Source organism: Calonectris borealis, chromosome 9 (genome assembly GCF_964195595.1).
Source record: "Calonectris borealis chromosome 9, bCalBor7.hap1.2, whole genome shotgun sequence".
NCBI classification, from domain to species: Eukaryota; Metazoa; Chordata; class Aves; order Procellariiformes; family Procellariidae; genus Calonectris; species Calonectris borealis.
Window position 1 is genome coordinate 29,578,776 of NC_134320.1, and position 16,776 is coordinate 29,595,551.

Below are 16,776 nucleotides of genomic sequence, written 5' to 3' on the forward strand. Positions count from 1 at the left end.
CATGAGAATATCCAGTTTACTACCAATGCAAAAAAAAAGACTTCGCAGGGCTGATCTAAAAATACAGTAACATGCTCCCAAATTTCAGGTATGAATATTAGCAATTCCTTCAATGATATCGAAATAAATCATGCTTCACACTTATGTATGTCAGTACTCACCTAATCCAACCAAATCTGATGCTGTTCGACCCCAGTTGTTTTTAAAGGTTTCCAAATTCAACCAAAACTTAATTACCTCTACAAATAACAGAAAAACTGCTCACTTTCAAAATTTCAGATGTCTCTGCAAATTTAGCCTAAGCTGAATATCACGGGGAAGGATAAGGATGAGGCGTGTCGGCAGGTGAAGTGGGGCACAAACGCCCTAGAAATGCCAGTCAATGCCAACGTTACTGGACAACTCCTGGGCTGTGGAGCGATGCTCTCAACATCCTGTAACGCCCTGGAACAAAGATCTGAACCCTCATCTGCATTCCCAGTACATGACATGTATATTTTCCTTATCCCATGCTATTCCCTTGCCATCTGCTCAGGGATCTTCTCTGCTTCGTTACTGTCGCTGTCATGTTTTCAAAGGCACAAGGTAGTCTTGACGAAACAGGGAAAGAGCATACACCGACCGTCAGAGCCTACCAACAGCCTTTAAAATGTTTGATTTGCTCAATCTCAGCTGCTCACACAAACAGGAATATTGCTCACACTCATATGCTCACAAGCGTATTTTTAGTCAAGGGTTTCTAGCCCAGTATTATTTCTCAGTTTTGCTTTAGAATTTCATCATCTGCACATTCAGTTTATTGAAGATGATGACGAATTTTCCCACTTCCTGACTCGGTGTCAGACAAGCCCAACAAACCCAGTTTGCGTGCCACAATCGCTGCTCCCATCTGAAATAAGCTCAAAAGAAAATCGTGTGGGTTGGTACACACAGCAAGCAAATTAAATGGGTACTAAACCCACACTTCCCTGCTGGCTTACGTCTGACAGGCTGCAAGTATCGCTAGTGGTGCACAGGTGAAACCCTGTTGGGGAGATGTGCTCCAGCCCGAGGGTCTCGTTACCGCAGTCCCGATGGCGAAACACGTCCTCACCCCAGGGGACGCTCCCGGTGTCAAGCTCGGGGGAAAGTGCTGCCTATGGGAAGAAATAAGGCAAGTGGTAAGCTTAAGAGCACACTGAAGGTCATTCACCCTCCACTCTAATGAATCATTCTAAATATTTAAATGTTTCCCAGGATAGACTCTGTTAAAGTGATTCCTCAAAGTCAAAGTAAATCCATGGAAGTAGATACTCCTTTCTACTCTTTTTCCCTGTATCCGTGACAGTATCTTAACACCACGGCCACTCAGCCTAGGTGACAGTTTCTCGTTACAGACATATTATTTTCCTATAGCTTTTATTACAACCTCTGTATCTCCCCTCCCAGGCACAGGCGAGACATTTTGGCTCTGACCTTGACTCTGCAGAGGGGCTCGCCGGGGCTGGGGGGAGGACGCCCAGCGACTCGCAAGCCGCGCGGCACGGGCATTGCCTGTTCTACAGCGGCTGCAAGGGAGGAGGCATGAAAGCAGCTGGAAAGCAAGCAGCGGGGAAACTGAGGCTGGCATTGAGAGAACTGCAAACAAGGTGAGTAATGGCATTGGTGCCGCAGCCGCCAGTGTCTTCCTTAAACCTGTGCAGTTACAGAACATGTATATAATAAAGTGACTCTCTGCCATCTTCTCAGATGCATACTGAGATATGCCACAATAAGCAAAAGCCAACGTTTTAAAATAAATTGATGACACATCACTAAAAAGAGAAGAAAGGTCAATAGCCAAGGATGTTCTTAATCAACATCAGATGATAAATCACGGAAGAGCCAATACATTAACAGATCAATGCTTCATTTACCGATTTTGGCATTTATGTTCCATTTTAAGCATTTGCAGCCAAAACGCACTTAAACTCAGTTTTACACCTGAGACTTGCATCCTGTGCACAAAAACCTTTTCTTCTGCCAGCACCACCTGGGCACTATTTTGCCAAGTGCTCTTCTAACAGGCGAAGGCAGGCATGACACTGAAATATCCTGAAAATATATCGATATATCAAAATTTTCTATTGTCAAATTCACACTGCCATCAAACCCCAGACAAGTTTCTCTGACGCCAGCTCTCGCTACACCAGTTTCTGGATTTACTGCCATAGCCGTTGTTCCCTCTTGCAGCCGCTCCGTACCAGCCGCTCCCTTCCTCCCTGAACCAGCAGCGTCCGGCCAGCCGTGCGTCGCCAGCCCGTGCGGTTACGCCGAGTGCTGCCAAGCACCGTCTCCGGCCCTGGGGGGGATGGGCAGCCTGGGCGCCCACCGCCGCCCCGCGAGCTGCTCCGTGCCTTCGGTGCGGTGGCAGCCACGCACGCCGCTCCAGAACCCGGCTGCGTGTGCAGAGCCCCCGCTGCCAGCGGAACCGTGGCACTGCTGTGTCTTCCCGGATGCGATCCGCTGCGCCTCCGTGGGGCCGCTCAGCCGCCGGACAAACGCGCAGCCTGGCAGAGGAGCGGGGTTAGCTTTTCTATGACACTTACATCGTGGAAGGAATAAATCTCTAAAATCTTAGTTTATATTAAATGCTACAATAAAATGCTACATAAAGAAACAGCAGGTTTCAGCATCTTTCTTATTCTGCACAAGGGAAAAAAGCCCCAACTCTTCAACAAGTACTCAACTTAAACATTCTTCTCTTCCTAAATTAAAAGTGGAGAAATCTGTACTGAACAAAACCTTACAAGTTTAAGTCATCCTCGCCCCTATTATAAAAGCTTATCATTTTCAAAGAAAAAAGTACTTTAGGTGCCCTTTCAATGCAACTCAATATTGCATCTTTTACACCTCCAAAAGCTGCACTTGCACAGCCACTTCAGCTTCTCCATGTCCCAGAAGAAGCCAAGTAATCAGCACATAATCGATCTCTTTGCTGAACCTCCATAGTTCTTTATTGTCAACCCCTATAACTCAAATCTGCTTCCTAAGAATTACAGTCATTTTTAACTTTAGCTTTCTCAGTTCTCAGCATCACAAGTAGGCGGCATTATTCAGGTTAACGATTTAAGTATGTCATTAGAGAACATCAAAGAGTGGTTTCTGTTCCGTTGATATGAAGTAATAACACAGGAGATTAGCAAGATTTAGATTATCTTGTGTTATATCAAGTTTTTTCAGGGAGCAATGCAGGCAGAGGCCAAGCCCTCCTCCCAGGGGCTTCTCCTTCTCCTTTCCCGTTTGCAGCACGGACATTTCGGTAGGTGGTCGAACTGCCCCTCCTGCTCGGCAGAAACACGAACGCTGCCGTTACAACACCGCTTCCTCCAGCTTCACTTCTGAGCCCAAAGCGCTCTCAGCCTAATCAAAGATTTACAGAAGGCAAGCATATGTAGGTAGAATCAAGAGAAAAACCCCAAAGCAAATACCAGCCAGCTTGCGGAGAAGTGTTTGCATCTGCATATTTCTCCACCAACAGAGACGTTAAGAGCGACCGACAGTTTGGAAAGGCTGCAAAGCCACTACTAAGAGCGATACCCTCCCACTTAGTCACGTTATACCCATCAGGCACGTTGATAGCTTTTGTGGCTGTACAAATACAGCGTTTGAACTGCTGCTGCTGGGTCTGACCAGCAGAACTACTCCTCAGGCAGCACTCCTCTTGCCACCCCAGCGTGAGCGCATCCCGTCAGGGCGCAGCTCTGGTAAGCCCGCTCTGCCGCAGGACGCCGGGCAGGGACGCTGCAGCCAGGCTCGTCTACCTGGCGCGCGTAAGGGCGGTGGGAGCGGTAGGGCCGAACCCCCAGCTCAGGCTGGGACAGACGGCCTGTGCCAGAACGGCGTTTCTGATGTTCCTCACTGGTGTTCAGCTGCTGGAAGGCATGGGCCACCTAGCAGGGACCAGCAGTCACCAATCCTTTTCATCCATTGCAAGGCCATTTCATTTAAAGTTGGTTAATGCTTTGATGTAGCGTTGGAAGACTAACGGCCTTATGGTTTCCATCACATTTGCCTCAGGACGACATTAAGGAGAGGATGCCTTTGAAGGTCCGGCCTGAGCTATCATGCGGGACTGATGCAGCAGTCTTGACTCAGCCAGCCATACGCATCTGCAGAAGACCACGGGCCCTGTATGCCAACCCCGCTTTCGCTTCCGCGTGCCACATTTCACAATCCTCCCGCCTGTGTCACAGGGAGCGTCTGGGCAAAGACCAGTTCCCCTTCACACCGCTGCATGCACGCTGAGATGTATTTCCGTTGCTAGATAAACCAAACTAGGTCACTCTGTTTCTCTGTAGTAACTCACATTTCCATCTGAGGCTTCACACCACAACCCAACACCACACAAAACGCTCAAATGAGCTTTGTCTCTCCAGCAGATCATCTAACAAGGCTTTCCCAAGAAATGCCACATTCAGCAGTAAAATTTTCTGCGGCAGTTTATTATTTAGTTAGAAAAAGACGTTTGAGAAATGTAATCTCATTCTCACCTTTTCAGCTGGCTCTTCCTTCACGCGCCCTCGGCGCGGCACGCTGGGTGCTCCCGCCCACCACCCGCAGCTTGCGGGCAGCATCGGCGGGGGGCCCTCATGCCAAGAGCAGCCAGCACCACGCTCCCTATTTAACCCCTGCTGAGCGGCCACGCCCTGCCTGACGGGGAGCCCGTGGCTCCTGGGGCAGGTGGGATCCATCCCCTCCTCCAGCTCGGCAGCACTGCTGGCCTCCCCAGCCCCTCACCCAGGCGGCGGGACGCTCCCCAGCCCCCTGCCCCGGCACTTCCTCACCCGGCCGGGCAGGTTGCAGCGCAGCACCCACGGCGCGTGGCCTCCAGCTGTTCGGAAGGCTGGGCTATGCAGGACGCGGTCTTCCTCTCCCATCAGAAAGAAGGGATCAAGCCGGCAGCGGGTGGGACTTGTCTGCTTCTCAGCAGCACTCACCAAAACAAAGCAGGTCTCTAGGAAGGAAAAAGAATTCGTAAGACCAAGCCTTACAGTACCTGAGAGTGCAGAACTTGTTTCAAAAGTCAGCGTGCAAGCTGCTGAATTGCTTTTATTTATCAAATTACTTAATTATTTAATTAATTCAAATTACTTAATTCATGAGACTTTCCATCCTGCAATTCTTACGTGACTACATCAGGAAGTGAAGTAAGAGCGCAGGAATGGACAACATGAGTCAAAAGCAGCAGTTACATGTCTGGCTTCACTTACGAGGATCAGAATCAAGATAAGACTGGAAAAGTAAAAAGAATTAAGACGAATCTAACGGCCACCTTGCCCATGACACCAGTCACCTGCAATGTCCCGACCCAGGGTGGTTAGGTCAGACCCCTGTGGTGCAGCTCACTTGCTATAAAGCTGCTTTGAACCAATATGTAAAAATGTAAGCGTTTAAGTATGTGTTTTACTGCACAGTTCAGATGCTGTCCATAGACCTTGGGGTACTGCTGAGGTGATAACATTTAAACAAAGGAGTGCATTTGGCTGGCTTACAGACTCTCTTAAAGAATTAAGTTCCTCCTGGGCTTAGAAAGATTATTTAGCTTAAATATTTTTAGAAAGTGGAAACCAAATTGAAAACAAGCAAAAGTCAGCCGAATTAATATCTCTATCGCCGGCAACATCAGTAGTTAAAAATCTGAAGTTGTCCAGCTGTAGAGCTGCGCTGTCGGGAATACTCTGGTGTGACTCTCCCGGCAGAAGGTGCCCGCGTGCAGCGATGGGAGCCGGGCAGGCGGGCGCAGCCGGGCAGGCTGGCGTACGTGCTGCACAGCTAACTGCAGCTGCGCGGGGGGAGAGCTCATTTCGAGTTTCCAGGACTTTATCTGACTTTGCAGGCAGCCAGCCTTCGCACGGCACAGCACTAAATCCACAGCCACCGCAGTAGCCTGTGGGCCATCCTGATCTTCTGGAAAGATATTCTTGTAAATAATCATTAAAATAGTGCAGAGCAGAAGCTGCTTTGGCATAGGGCACTGCCGGAGAACTGCTGGGGAAAGCAGCAGGGTTCCTGTCCCCGATGCAGGAGTGCCGGGGAGCGGCACTGCCTGGGCAGGAGGCAATGGGCACAAAGGCAAATCCTGGAAATTCCCTCTAAATGTCAGAAAAAAACATTGTAGGACATTTTACATATTCTGATCAGCAGAGGAGCTGAGGTTTGCTTGGGTTTTGAATGAATAAAAAAGACACTCATGCATTTTTCATCCCGCTGCTCTGTGGGGTGGGTTTGGAGCCGAGCTGTGATTTCCCTCAAAAGGCGGATCCTGCTCCCACAGCTCCTTCCCCTAAAACCAGGCGTCTCCTGGAAAGCAACTCTCCCTCTTTCAGACTGACACGTCAGGTGCCTAAAAACAGTGGCTAAAAGTAGCCCAATGCCTTGGCTTCTGCATTTGACGGGGAAAGCAGACGGCTGGGCTCGGAGCGCGCCTCTGCCCTGGGGAGAGCCCAGGGCGCCCGGCGCGGCGACGCAGCCCCGTGCCTACCCAGCACTGCTCATCGCAAGGAACATTTATTTTTAGATCGCTTACCGCCACTAAAACATACTTGGACTGTTTTCAGTCTGACTCACAGCTGAATTCCTGTTCTTCTGGAGGCCAAGTTTTTTGTCTCCACCCAAAATGAGGGAAGACAAAACAAAATGAAACCAAAAAACCCCAGTTGGACCCGAACCGAAGCCCAGTGCACTGTGCTGGTGCTGGTGCCTGCATCCCGAGCGGGGCGTGAGGTGGCCGGGATGGCCGGCACGGGATGGCACAGTGGGGTGGCCGCGGCCACAGCAGCGACGGGGCACCGCGTGGCTCTCCCCGGGGAGGACGCACGCCGACAGCGCCGACAGCCCATCGCGCTTACCCCACGCCTGCACCCCAGCTCAACCCGGCTTAGCCCAGCCTAGGTGAATACAGCCCTCAGGAGAGCTTGTGCTTTGGGGGTTTTGTATTTAAATTTGTCTGTGTACTGCTCAGGAGTAGAAAAATTAAGCAGAGAGCATGCATGCATAAATTTATCATAGAGTTTTTTACCTTAATGTCATGTGGGACATACACACAAAACAAAGCCAAAAGCCTGCGAGGGGTCGCGGAGCTGGAAACACCACGAATGCCAGGGCTGGGGGAGCCGCGCTGTTACCTGGGATGGTTTTTACAGAATTATGCATTTCACCTGTGAAGTGAGATGCAACCGGTTCATGCAAAGGCCCTGAGACCTGCCCCTTAAAAGCAAAACAGGTACATTTGCAGAGAGTAACTTTAGAGGGAAGAAAACAGTCCTCTTGAATGGTAGCCCTTTTGGAAAGAAACTTTGATGTTTCTCTAGCCAGATGCTACAGCCTATTTATTCAACAAGTGTTAAAATCACCCAAGGTGCCTGGGTTCTGTCTAGGAGCTCCCAAGCTAAGCAGAATGGCTTTATGAAGTCTAGAGAAGAAAAGGGTAGGTCTGCTGCAGCAAGCTAAAGGGAGCCAGGGGCGACAGCGGAGAGGAGTAGTGCTGCTGCTGCTGCTGCTGCTGCTGCTGCTGCTGCTGCTGCTGCTGCTGCTGCTGCTGCTGCTGCGGTAGTCACCTGGGGGTAGGCAACGCAGGAGCCGCAAACGTCACAATTTCGAATTATCAAAAGGGTTAGAATTAATTTGTTATGTTAATCAACTTATATAAACCAGACTTAGAAATAGGGTTACTAAGAGATTATTAAACTTCATTTTTTCTCTCTGCCTTTGCTTTAAGTCCCAGCAAGCGGCTGCAATGCTGCCGTTCAGCCACAGGAGAGCATGAAGAGCTCGGGTCCTGGGTGCGGGCTTTACGCGACCAAGTTTGAGCTAGGGCACAGGGTCCTTCTTAGACCTGGCTCAGTTAAAAGCAACTGCAAAGCTCTGAGCTTTGGTGCATGTGCAAAACGTTTCTTACTATGTGGCTTTACTTTACATCTGCAATTTAATACGATCATTGCCATCTCTTCCCCACTCCTCTGTTTTCTAACACTAGTGATGTGTATAGTATGAATGTCCTCTGCTGAATTTTCGTTCTAGGAAGAACTAGTCTGTACTGCTCGATATTTATAATTCATTGTCTTCTTCCCATCCTGTGGCTCCAAATCCCACTCGTTTGTGGGAACCGAAAGCAGGTTTTGGGTCGGACTGCAGGACCTGGGTCCAGAGGGGAAACGCGGGGCACCGAGCCTGCGCCCAGCTGAGCCTGGCCCCGCTCACCCCACGGCCCTCAGACCTCGCGCTGGAGCAGCAGTGCTTGTCCCTGCAAGCAGCTTGATGCTACCGCTTCATGGGAAATTGCTGGTGTCATTTTTTAGTATTCTTCTTGCAGCTTAATTGCACCGAAACAAAAAAGAGCTTAACAGCTGCCAGACTGTTCCTGCTTAAGTTAGAGCTATTGCAGTCCTTCAGAATTTCAGCCAAATGAATTAATAACCGATTTTCTAATTAGCTAGCCTCTGTCCTTTAAAATTTCGTGTGCTATGATATGATCAGTACACATACTAGAGAAATAATAGCATCACTATTATAAAAAACAGTTGATATAATGTGTGGGAGTTCTATGAAGTAGTGCTGGGCTCTCAAATGCACAGGCACTAGTTTCTAACTTTGCAACTTTTTTATGATGGATATATAGTATATATTAACAGAAAGAGCATATATTTAGAGATAATGATTGCTTGCTGGGTACCAAGCCGACGGGGAATAGCCGTGCGGGTAAATGCGACACCGGTGTGTACACAGGGAGGTATCCTTAGTGACTCAATGCACTTAAAAAGGAGCAGATGACCCTGCTCCCCTCAACGGACACAGCAAAACAAATAATTGAACATATTAATCCATAAGAACTGTCACTACACATTGTTTACGAAGAAAAATCACCTCCTGGCCATTGATCACCGGGACATGGGATGCCACGTGCTGTACAGATGCATCTCTGGGCATCCGGCGTGCCCGTGGCTCCAGCCCTGTCACGGGGCTTGGACTGGCCTCGTCCCAGCCTGGGCAGGACAGCGAAGCCAGACCCTAGCAGGACCAGGGCAGTGATGCCTGGATGTTGTGGGGCCGGCAGTGCCTCCTCTTGCAGCAAACCCAACCTTGAGGAGAACATCTTAACCCAGACCTTCAACTTGAGCTTCTGTGCTAAAAAACTCAAAAGCAAAACCGTAACTTTCTTCCTGATTTATACGAGGAGCCCGGAGTCACCTGCCTGGCAGCGACAGAATTGCTGCTGATGTGTGCTGATGGGAAAACCAGACCTTGCTTTGGTAACGCTGGGACAGGACCATGTCCTCCTGCCTCGGCTGTGCCTGCCACGAGCATCCCGTGCCTGTGCCTAACTCGGAGCATCCCATGCCCACGGCTGCCTCGGGGCATCCCGCGCCCACCCGCAGGCAGGAATGAGCTGGGGCGAGCGTCAGGCAGGGTCAGCTGCGCTCCCCGACCAGCCTTGCCATCCCGCGTGCTCTCTGAAGGGGCAGAGATGTGTTTTCTACTATCGTTAACAGCAGGCTGTGGATTACCATTTCAGATTCATACGGGCCTAATTAAATAGATCCTTTCAAATTACCACGGACGCTCCCGGGGAAGCTGCCTGTCTTCATCTGCCCCTCTGCACAGCTGCTGGGGGAGGCTGAGCTGCCAGCACTACGTGAGCTGAGCATTGCACAAGCTATTTTCTGGAAAGTGGCTAGCAGACGGAGGTTTACTTATCTTCTGCCTTCTCCTTCCTTCCTGCCCCACTTCAGCAGGGGGCCTGAGCGAGCGCCCGGCGGCCCCTTCCCTCCGCTTCCCCATTCGCAGCCCAGACCGGGCTGGTGGGTGCTGAACCGGCGCTTGCACAGCCGGGGGTTGCTGCTGTCTCACCGCCCAGCACGTACGGCCGTCACGTAGAGGAAGAAAGGGATGGCTGGTATCATGAAACTGCTCTGTGACATCAAAAGGTGAAGAAAGAAGTTTTCGTACCCTGTGAAGATGATGGCAATCACCAGAAGAGAAACACTACTACCGAGAAGGAAGGGCATGTGGCCAACCACCCGCAACGGGCATTGCCTCTGACTGGGGTGCCAAGGAGCCGCCTACGTAAACCCAGGAACGCTGCATGGATTGCAAGTTGAACCGAGTGTGGTACTCCAGCATGAACAATATTCACCACTTTATTACACTCGTCTCGTGAATAACCCTGCTAGGTGAAGAGGTGACCAGAAGGTGCAATGGGTTGTGTTGTGGAGCGATAGGCATTGCATTTGGTTTGGCAGATTCCTACGTGAGGCACACATAAGGAATCAGGCTAAACAGAAAGCGGGTTTGTGTTGAAAATGCAAAATTTCTCTTTTCACATTCTCAAGCCCAAGATGGATGGCAGCAGTGAGAGCAAATATAGATAGTCAGATGTGGGAGCTGACGACCGCAAATCTGTAATGCGGGAAAAAATTTAAATACAAACAGCATGTCCAGGCAGAGTGCACATGGCCTCTCCACTTCTGCTATGGGATTATGCACATATTTTAAAAACCACCAGCTCCTCTTGTGCCCCACATAAGCCCATTCACAGGAAAAAGAAGCCACTGAGCTGGTACAGGAAAGCCCCAAATAGCTACAGTTTTAGAAAATAAACAGTTCTTTGAAAAGTCCTATTCTGTCTACCGCGAAAGGCAAAGGTGAGTCTACTAAAGATGTTTCAGCTTAATATTTATTGCTGTATGGTGCTTTCCCTGGAAGAAAATTCCTCTTTAATGTCTTAGACTCCAACTTTAAAAAGGGAATATTTGACTCGCTTTTGGAAATTCTGCTCTTAGCTTGATTTGTATTGGGCTGAACACGTGCCATGAATTATTGCCAGTTGGTGCTAGGTACAATGGTCCTTAAAAAACAGGAGGTATTTAAAATGGAAACTCAAGTGCAGCCTTATCTATCCCAGGCCATGCTGCTGTAACACACACGATGGATCTTTTTTCCACCACTGACAGGTGATTTAGTGATTTATGTGTAAAGATTTGTTACAAAGCAAACGGAGGGAAGAAAATAAGGATTTACACACATTTCTCTCCAGTCGAAACTTTGGCCAGCGCTCCCCGGCCCCCCCCTCCCCGCGGGCGCAGCCGCCCCAGGCTGTGCTCTTCGGGGGGGACCGCTGCGGCTGAGCCGGGAGCGGCGGCAGCGTTGCTGCGGGACGGGACCAGCCCTCCCACGGCAGGCCTCCCGGGGAGCGGTGCGGGAGGCACTCCTGCGATGTGACAGCAAAGTCCTTCCCGCAGCGTCACCGGCAGCAGCAGCGTCACCCCGAGTTCGGGGGGATCCCCGCGGGTGCCCGAGGGTGCCTGGGCGTGGCACTCAGCGCGTGTCGTGGCCGCCCGCCGCCCAGGGCAACGCGGGCACAGGCATTTGTGCAAGATACTCGCAGCGGAAAGCAGCTACTTTATCCCTCAAACTGAGCCAAACGAGTACTTTTGCTCACAGACTTTTAGGGTCTTACTGTTAACAAGAAAAAGGCAGATAGGGTGCCTTATGGACGTTAAAGAGAATAGCATATGAAACAAAATACCCAAGGCAAAGGAGGCTTTTTTTGTAACAGGATGCATTATCAGGCAGGCAGGTATCAGTGAAACATTTAAGCGTATTGCAGGTGAACAACACATCGGAAAGCAGAACGAAAGTTGTCCCTGATGAGACTCGGCCGGCAGTCCTTTCTCCGTGCCCCTGGGCAGCGCTCACCTCCATCGCCTGCTGGACCCCAGGAGAGGGGGGGCTGCCCGCACCCTGCCCACCCAGCTGCCCACCCTCCGCCCGGCACGCCCCGGTGCTCTCGGCAGGTCCTTCCCGAGCCTGAGCTCATACAAGCATATTACTTCATCGATCTTTTCACCCTTCATGTTTGAAGTCAGGTCAGTCAATTGGAGAGTAAGTTCTGCAGGGATGTTAGGCAGAGAACCGGCTCCTCGTTAGCTCCTGCTTCAAGCTATACATTCTGCTCCCACTTACAGATAATTACATTAAAGTTAAGTAAGTCTATACTTTGAAAAGTGACTGCAAAAATGCCAGCGTGAGTTTGCATAGCTGTCCCAGTGATGTACGAAGGCAAATCTCAGTTAAGAACTAAACCGATAGATTTTCTTATTTTTACTTCTGCAAGCTGAATCCAGCTTTAATATCAAAGCATGAAAGAACCTGTCTGCACATGCGCACGCGCGCACACACACACACTCACTCATCTTCACTGTCTCAGTGCTTCCACAAAATGCTTGTAAGACCAGCAGCCAAACGTTACAGCTTTCTGCACTCCTCGCACTCATCACAAACAAAAACAGCAACCTAGCCACTGCCGCCCTTCTGGCAATGCCGACAAAACGTTCCACCCAGCCGTTGGCACACCCTCCTTTTTCACCACATCCAAGACGCCAGCCCTCGCCAATTCAGCTGGAAATGTAAATTGTCCCAGTTATTTATTCTGAAAGGTAAACCTCCCAGGAGACACAGAGTTTGCAAACACTTCTACAAAGAAGACTCAACCTTGATCCCCGGATTGTGTTGACCATGTGAATTAGTGCCCCTGGCACATTTTGTCCAAGCCTAGGTCCAGTCCAGCATCAAGTCATGGCTCACAAAGAAGCTGTCTGAGCGCAGCACATTTTCCCTCTAAGAACTACCATGCTGATCTTTTATTTACCATATTAATAGGCCATGGCGCATCCTGCCACGAGAGCACGGTTTCCTGCTGTACCGTTGTGAGTGAGCGTCACTCCTGGTTTGCTGGCCTCAGCGCAGCAGAAGGAGGTCTCCTGTACAATAAGGTAACGAGTGCATTGAGAGGAACACAATCAGCTCACGCATATTCTATAGCATAGATAAAGTTATCTAGAAAAATGGCACTGTACATTGGTGAATGCTCTCCCTAAGAGAGTTTCCTCTCCCGTCTCCCACTATGAGAGGTCTCCTTACTCTTTCATTTGCCGGTGGTTGGCAACCTGCTCAAGAACTGCCTTATTTTTGCCATCAGCATCTCTCTGAAGCGGTCACCCATCAAGAAATAAAAAACAGGATTAATGGCACTATTTAAAAACGCGATGGGTCTGGTGATGATGTAAATGCTGTTGATGATGCCCTGCGTGCACACAGGTACGTTCAAGGCTGGTATTCGGGAAGCAAGTCGGACATTGCGCATTATGTGATAGGGAGTAAAGAGCAATGAGAAGATAACCACTGTGAGGATGACTAAAGTGAGAGGTTTTTCAAGTGTCAGGAGGGAACTGAGTTGCTCGCTCCTGTTTTTAAGAAAAAGAACCATTTTCACATAGAAGCAGCACATGATCACGAGAGGGATAAAGAACCCAAAGACAGTCAGAAACATGCTATAGATGAGGTTTTTTGCAGGGTCTCCAGAGCTTGCATAATCAAGACACTTGTAATTATTGGCAGGCGTTATAGACTCCAGGAAATACATCAGCGGCAGCAGTTCCAGTATCACTCCGATCCATACGGCAACAGAAACAATAAGGGCCGTTTTCCTCTTCTGTAGAATATGTTCTCTGAAAGGATATTTTATGACCATGTATCGATCGATGCTGATAACGGTGAGGAAAAGAATGCTGCTGTACAGGTTTGCATGCAACAGGAATCTGTTGCTGTGGCACAAGATGCTCTCCGTTGCCCATTGATCTCTAGAGTAGCTGTTCACGAGTATTGGAAGAGTACACAGAAATAATAAATCTGACAATGATAAATTGAACAGGTAGATGTTGCCACTTTTCCAGTTTTTCAGGCAGAAAATATAGCCAAACACAACAACGGTGTTTCCAGTGAAGCCTAAAATGAACTCAAGGCTGTACATGGTGGAAAGATAATACTTTTCTAGGACTCTGTTCATCAGCAAACAGCCATCTGTCTCGTTCACAGCCTGGAAAGTCAAAAGAAAAAAATAAACACCAAAAATTAGTAAAAGATCACTGCATGGCCATTTTCATATTATTGTTGTAATACGTGAATATAGCATGCTGTTTCCTTACAGCTTATATGGTAAGTAGAGACTTGAACTCAAAGAATATCCCTTATGCACACAAGATTTCTACTTTCTGCTATTGACCAGAGTTACCGAGTAAGATGAAAACTTGCGTGAGCAAAAACCTGTGTGAGGCGTAAGAGCATCACCTGAAGGTACCTGCCATAACGTGCCAGCTGCCGCTTGGCCAAACCCTCGGCAGTACCCGAGGCTGGGAACGTGAGACTCGCCTGTCACCGCTTTGTCACAGCCCTTGCTGGAAGTCATCTGCCTCCCGGTTACCCAACCCCTGTCCCGTGGTCTCCTCACTCATCACTACAGCAGAAGCCTGCTGTCAGGATTGATAGAGGATGAACTCATTAGCAGCAATACGGCCACGCTTTGACAGTGTCACTCAGAATTAGTTAAGAAGTCGGGAGAGAATGTCTTTATTGAGTTAATGGAACCATTCATCACGCACTTTTACTCGGTGCGTAACTGGGTACCAGAATTGCACGGAAGGCGCTGTGAGGATGAAGCGTGCATCCTGTGCATCGCGGCAGGCGTGCCGGAGGACTTCCGAGGCACTCCTGCAGACACAGGGCATTTCTGCGCCTGGGGTTTTACAAGTCTCTTCTGTTTTCTACAAAAAGCCCTTTCAAGAAGGGAAGGTGTGTTATGACTGAGTCCTTGTTGATACGAAAGCGACTGTAGCCAAGGGGACAGCACAGTCAAGATCAGGGTAAAACACCTTCGAGGCCAAAGTCACGAACTTTAAGTCACTTCTGTTATTAACTTCCTACGAAGTGAGAAGACTGTGTATGGTTTATTCAGGCACAGCTCTTAACGTCTGCTAAGCCCACCCCCTGTGTATAATGGGGTGCCCCGAGCCCAGCCCCACGGAGCGGCCGGAGGAGGAGAAGCCGTTCCCTGCCGGGACTACGCTGAGCACTGGGCTGGCAAACGCGTGGCTGTTGCAGCCGGGGGAGCTCCCGGCAGAGCTGCCCGCGCCGCTGCCACCCCTCGCACTGCTACTTCATTTTCTCTTTGGCTCCAGACAAAGAGCTTCTCCTTTCAGCTTGGAAGTAAGTAGGACAACCAGTATTCTTTAAGGAGCAAAGCTTTCTAGGAAGCTGCACCAAGCGTGAGTTTGCCTGAGGACAAATTTTGCTTTCTTTCTAAAGGTTGGTTAAAAAAATGCTTCCATGCTACGGGGAAAGAAATAGAGTAGGATCTCAAGTGCTCACTCCTCTTCCTCCTCAGGCAAAGACACCTGCACCCACCTGCAGGGAACTGCGAGATAAAGAAAGCTTTTAGCGAGAGCCTTTGGTTAAAATATTAGCAAAACAATTAGAAAACAGGGGAAAACAAGACGTTAGAAAAATGGGATATAGGTTAAAAAGAAAATCAAGCTAGAAAGAGCAGCAATGTGGCTGTCACGAAATCTCCCAAAGACAGTCTCCATGAATCATGTAATTGTTTTAAGGATTTTCAGAGTTGTTCTGGTGTCTCAAATTTGTTAATAGGTCTCTGCTCTCAAAGCACTGGATTTTATTTTAAAGGTAGATCATGAGACAGAATAAAGTACAGCATATACAAAACTTCATAAAGTTACATCCAGCAAATATCTACCCTTACACTGTGTACCGCAGGAGACAAAAATTATATAGCCGTGAATGCTGACTCTGGTCGGAATAACCTCACATGCAGCACCTAGCCTAACCCCGCTGGCCAGGCTCTTGAGAAGAAACTCAATACTTTAGTGAGATTTTAATTCTAGAAAAGACTGCACTAACATTAGCACTTTAAATGCAAATAATAATTCAAAAATTACTGTATTGACAGATACATTGATTTAGGTAGTTGTTAGAAAAAGACCGATTAATCGATTTTAAAGTAAGCAGTCAGGGTAAAACAGTTAAAGGGTTCATTCAGAAATGGTCTCGCTAGAGGAACAGCAGAGTCTTCTCGAGGAGCCGCAGCCTGACAGCCGGCTCTCGGGGCACAAGGACCTTACCATCCCCAGGGCTGGCGCTGCCTCTCCGTCAGCACTCCTGCACCACGCCTCGGCGAGAACTTGGGGATCCCTGGAGTGCAGCACAACATCGCCGTTCAACCTAGTTTGCATATGATTCAATCATTAATGAGTCAAGGCAAAGGAGCGATTTGTTTGGCTGAGCAGGACGCGGGGGCAGTTTCGTGGGAGGACGGTACTGCAAAACGCGTGCCGAGCCAAGGGGAGAGCAGCCGAGCACTTCCCCTTTGCAGAGACCTGTTTGGAAACCGCCCGGGGCGGACGAGAGGACGGGCGGCTGCAGCTCTGCCGCGCCGAGGGGAGCCCGCGGCGTGCCGAGCGCGGGGCTCTGGTGGAGGATTTCACGTGAAATGCTCCCGTTCGGGTGACGCGCAGATCTCACGGCGGTCGGAGGTCCCCAGCTCCCGCCCTGCCGGGCCAGCGCTGTGCCAAGCCTTGCCTTGCGCGGGCTGCAGCGGCCGTCGAGGTGGCGAGCCCGGTGCTGCTTCTCGGAGGCGTGAGGAGGGAGAGGGCACTGCCCTTCATCCCACGTTTTGAGAGATCCCCAGAGGCGTCAGGAGGGCAAAGCCTGGTGGCCTGTGTCCCGATCACATCCAGTCGTCTCCAACCACAGAACAGTCTCTCCTGTTGCACTCAGAGGTCAACGCAACAGATGCAGCAGCTCAGTGACATTCTCTAGCCAGCAAACCAATTAAAACAACGTATTTTAATTATATTAAAGCGGAGCGCTGAAGAAGAGCACTTAGTTTTCATATAGTAACAGATT

The 16,776-nt window shown here is 49.5% G+C and overlaps 1 protein-coding gene across 1 annotated transcript; it reads right to left on the minus strand.

The window, feature by feature from the left end:
- Positions 1 to 11,720: 11,720 nt before the first annotated feature.
- SUCNR1 (succinate receptor 1) lies at positions 11,721 to 16,171 on the minus strand. The gene is made up of 2 exons (XM_075157528.1): positions 15,993 to 16,171; positions 11,721 to 13,894 (listed from the first exon to the last, which is right to left on the minus strand). The coding sequence occupies exons 1-2, from the start codon at positions 16,101 to 16,103 to the stop codon at positions 12,944 to 12,946; spliced, it is 1,062 nt and encodes a 353-aa protein (XP_075013629.1). The 5' UTR covers positions 16,104 to 16,171; the 3' UTR covers positions 11,721 to 12,943.
- Positions 16,172 to 16,776: the final 605 nt, after the last annotated feature.

What these genes read in the sequence shown, in the direction of transcription:
- SUCNR1 (XM_075157528.1), bottom strand. Translation starts at nt 16,103, where the DNA reads ATGCAAACTAGGTTGAACGGCGATGTTGTGCTGCACTCCAGGGATCCC. An exon ending in CAGCGCCAGCCCTGGGGATG is followed by an intron (nt 13,895 to 15,992) that starts GTAAGGTCCTTG and finishes TTGACTTTCCAG; the next exon opens with GCTGTGAACGAGACAGATGG.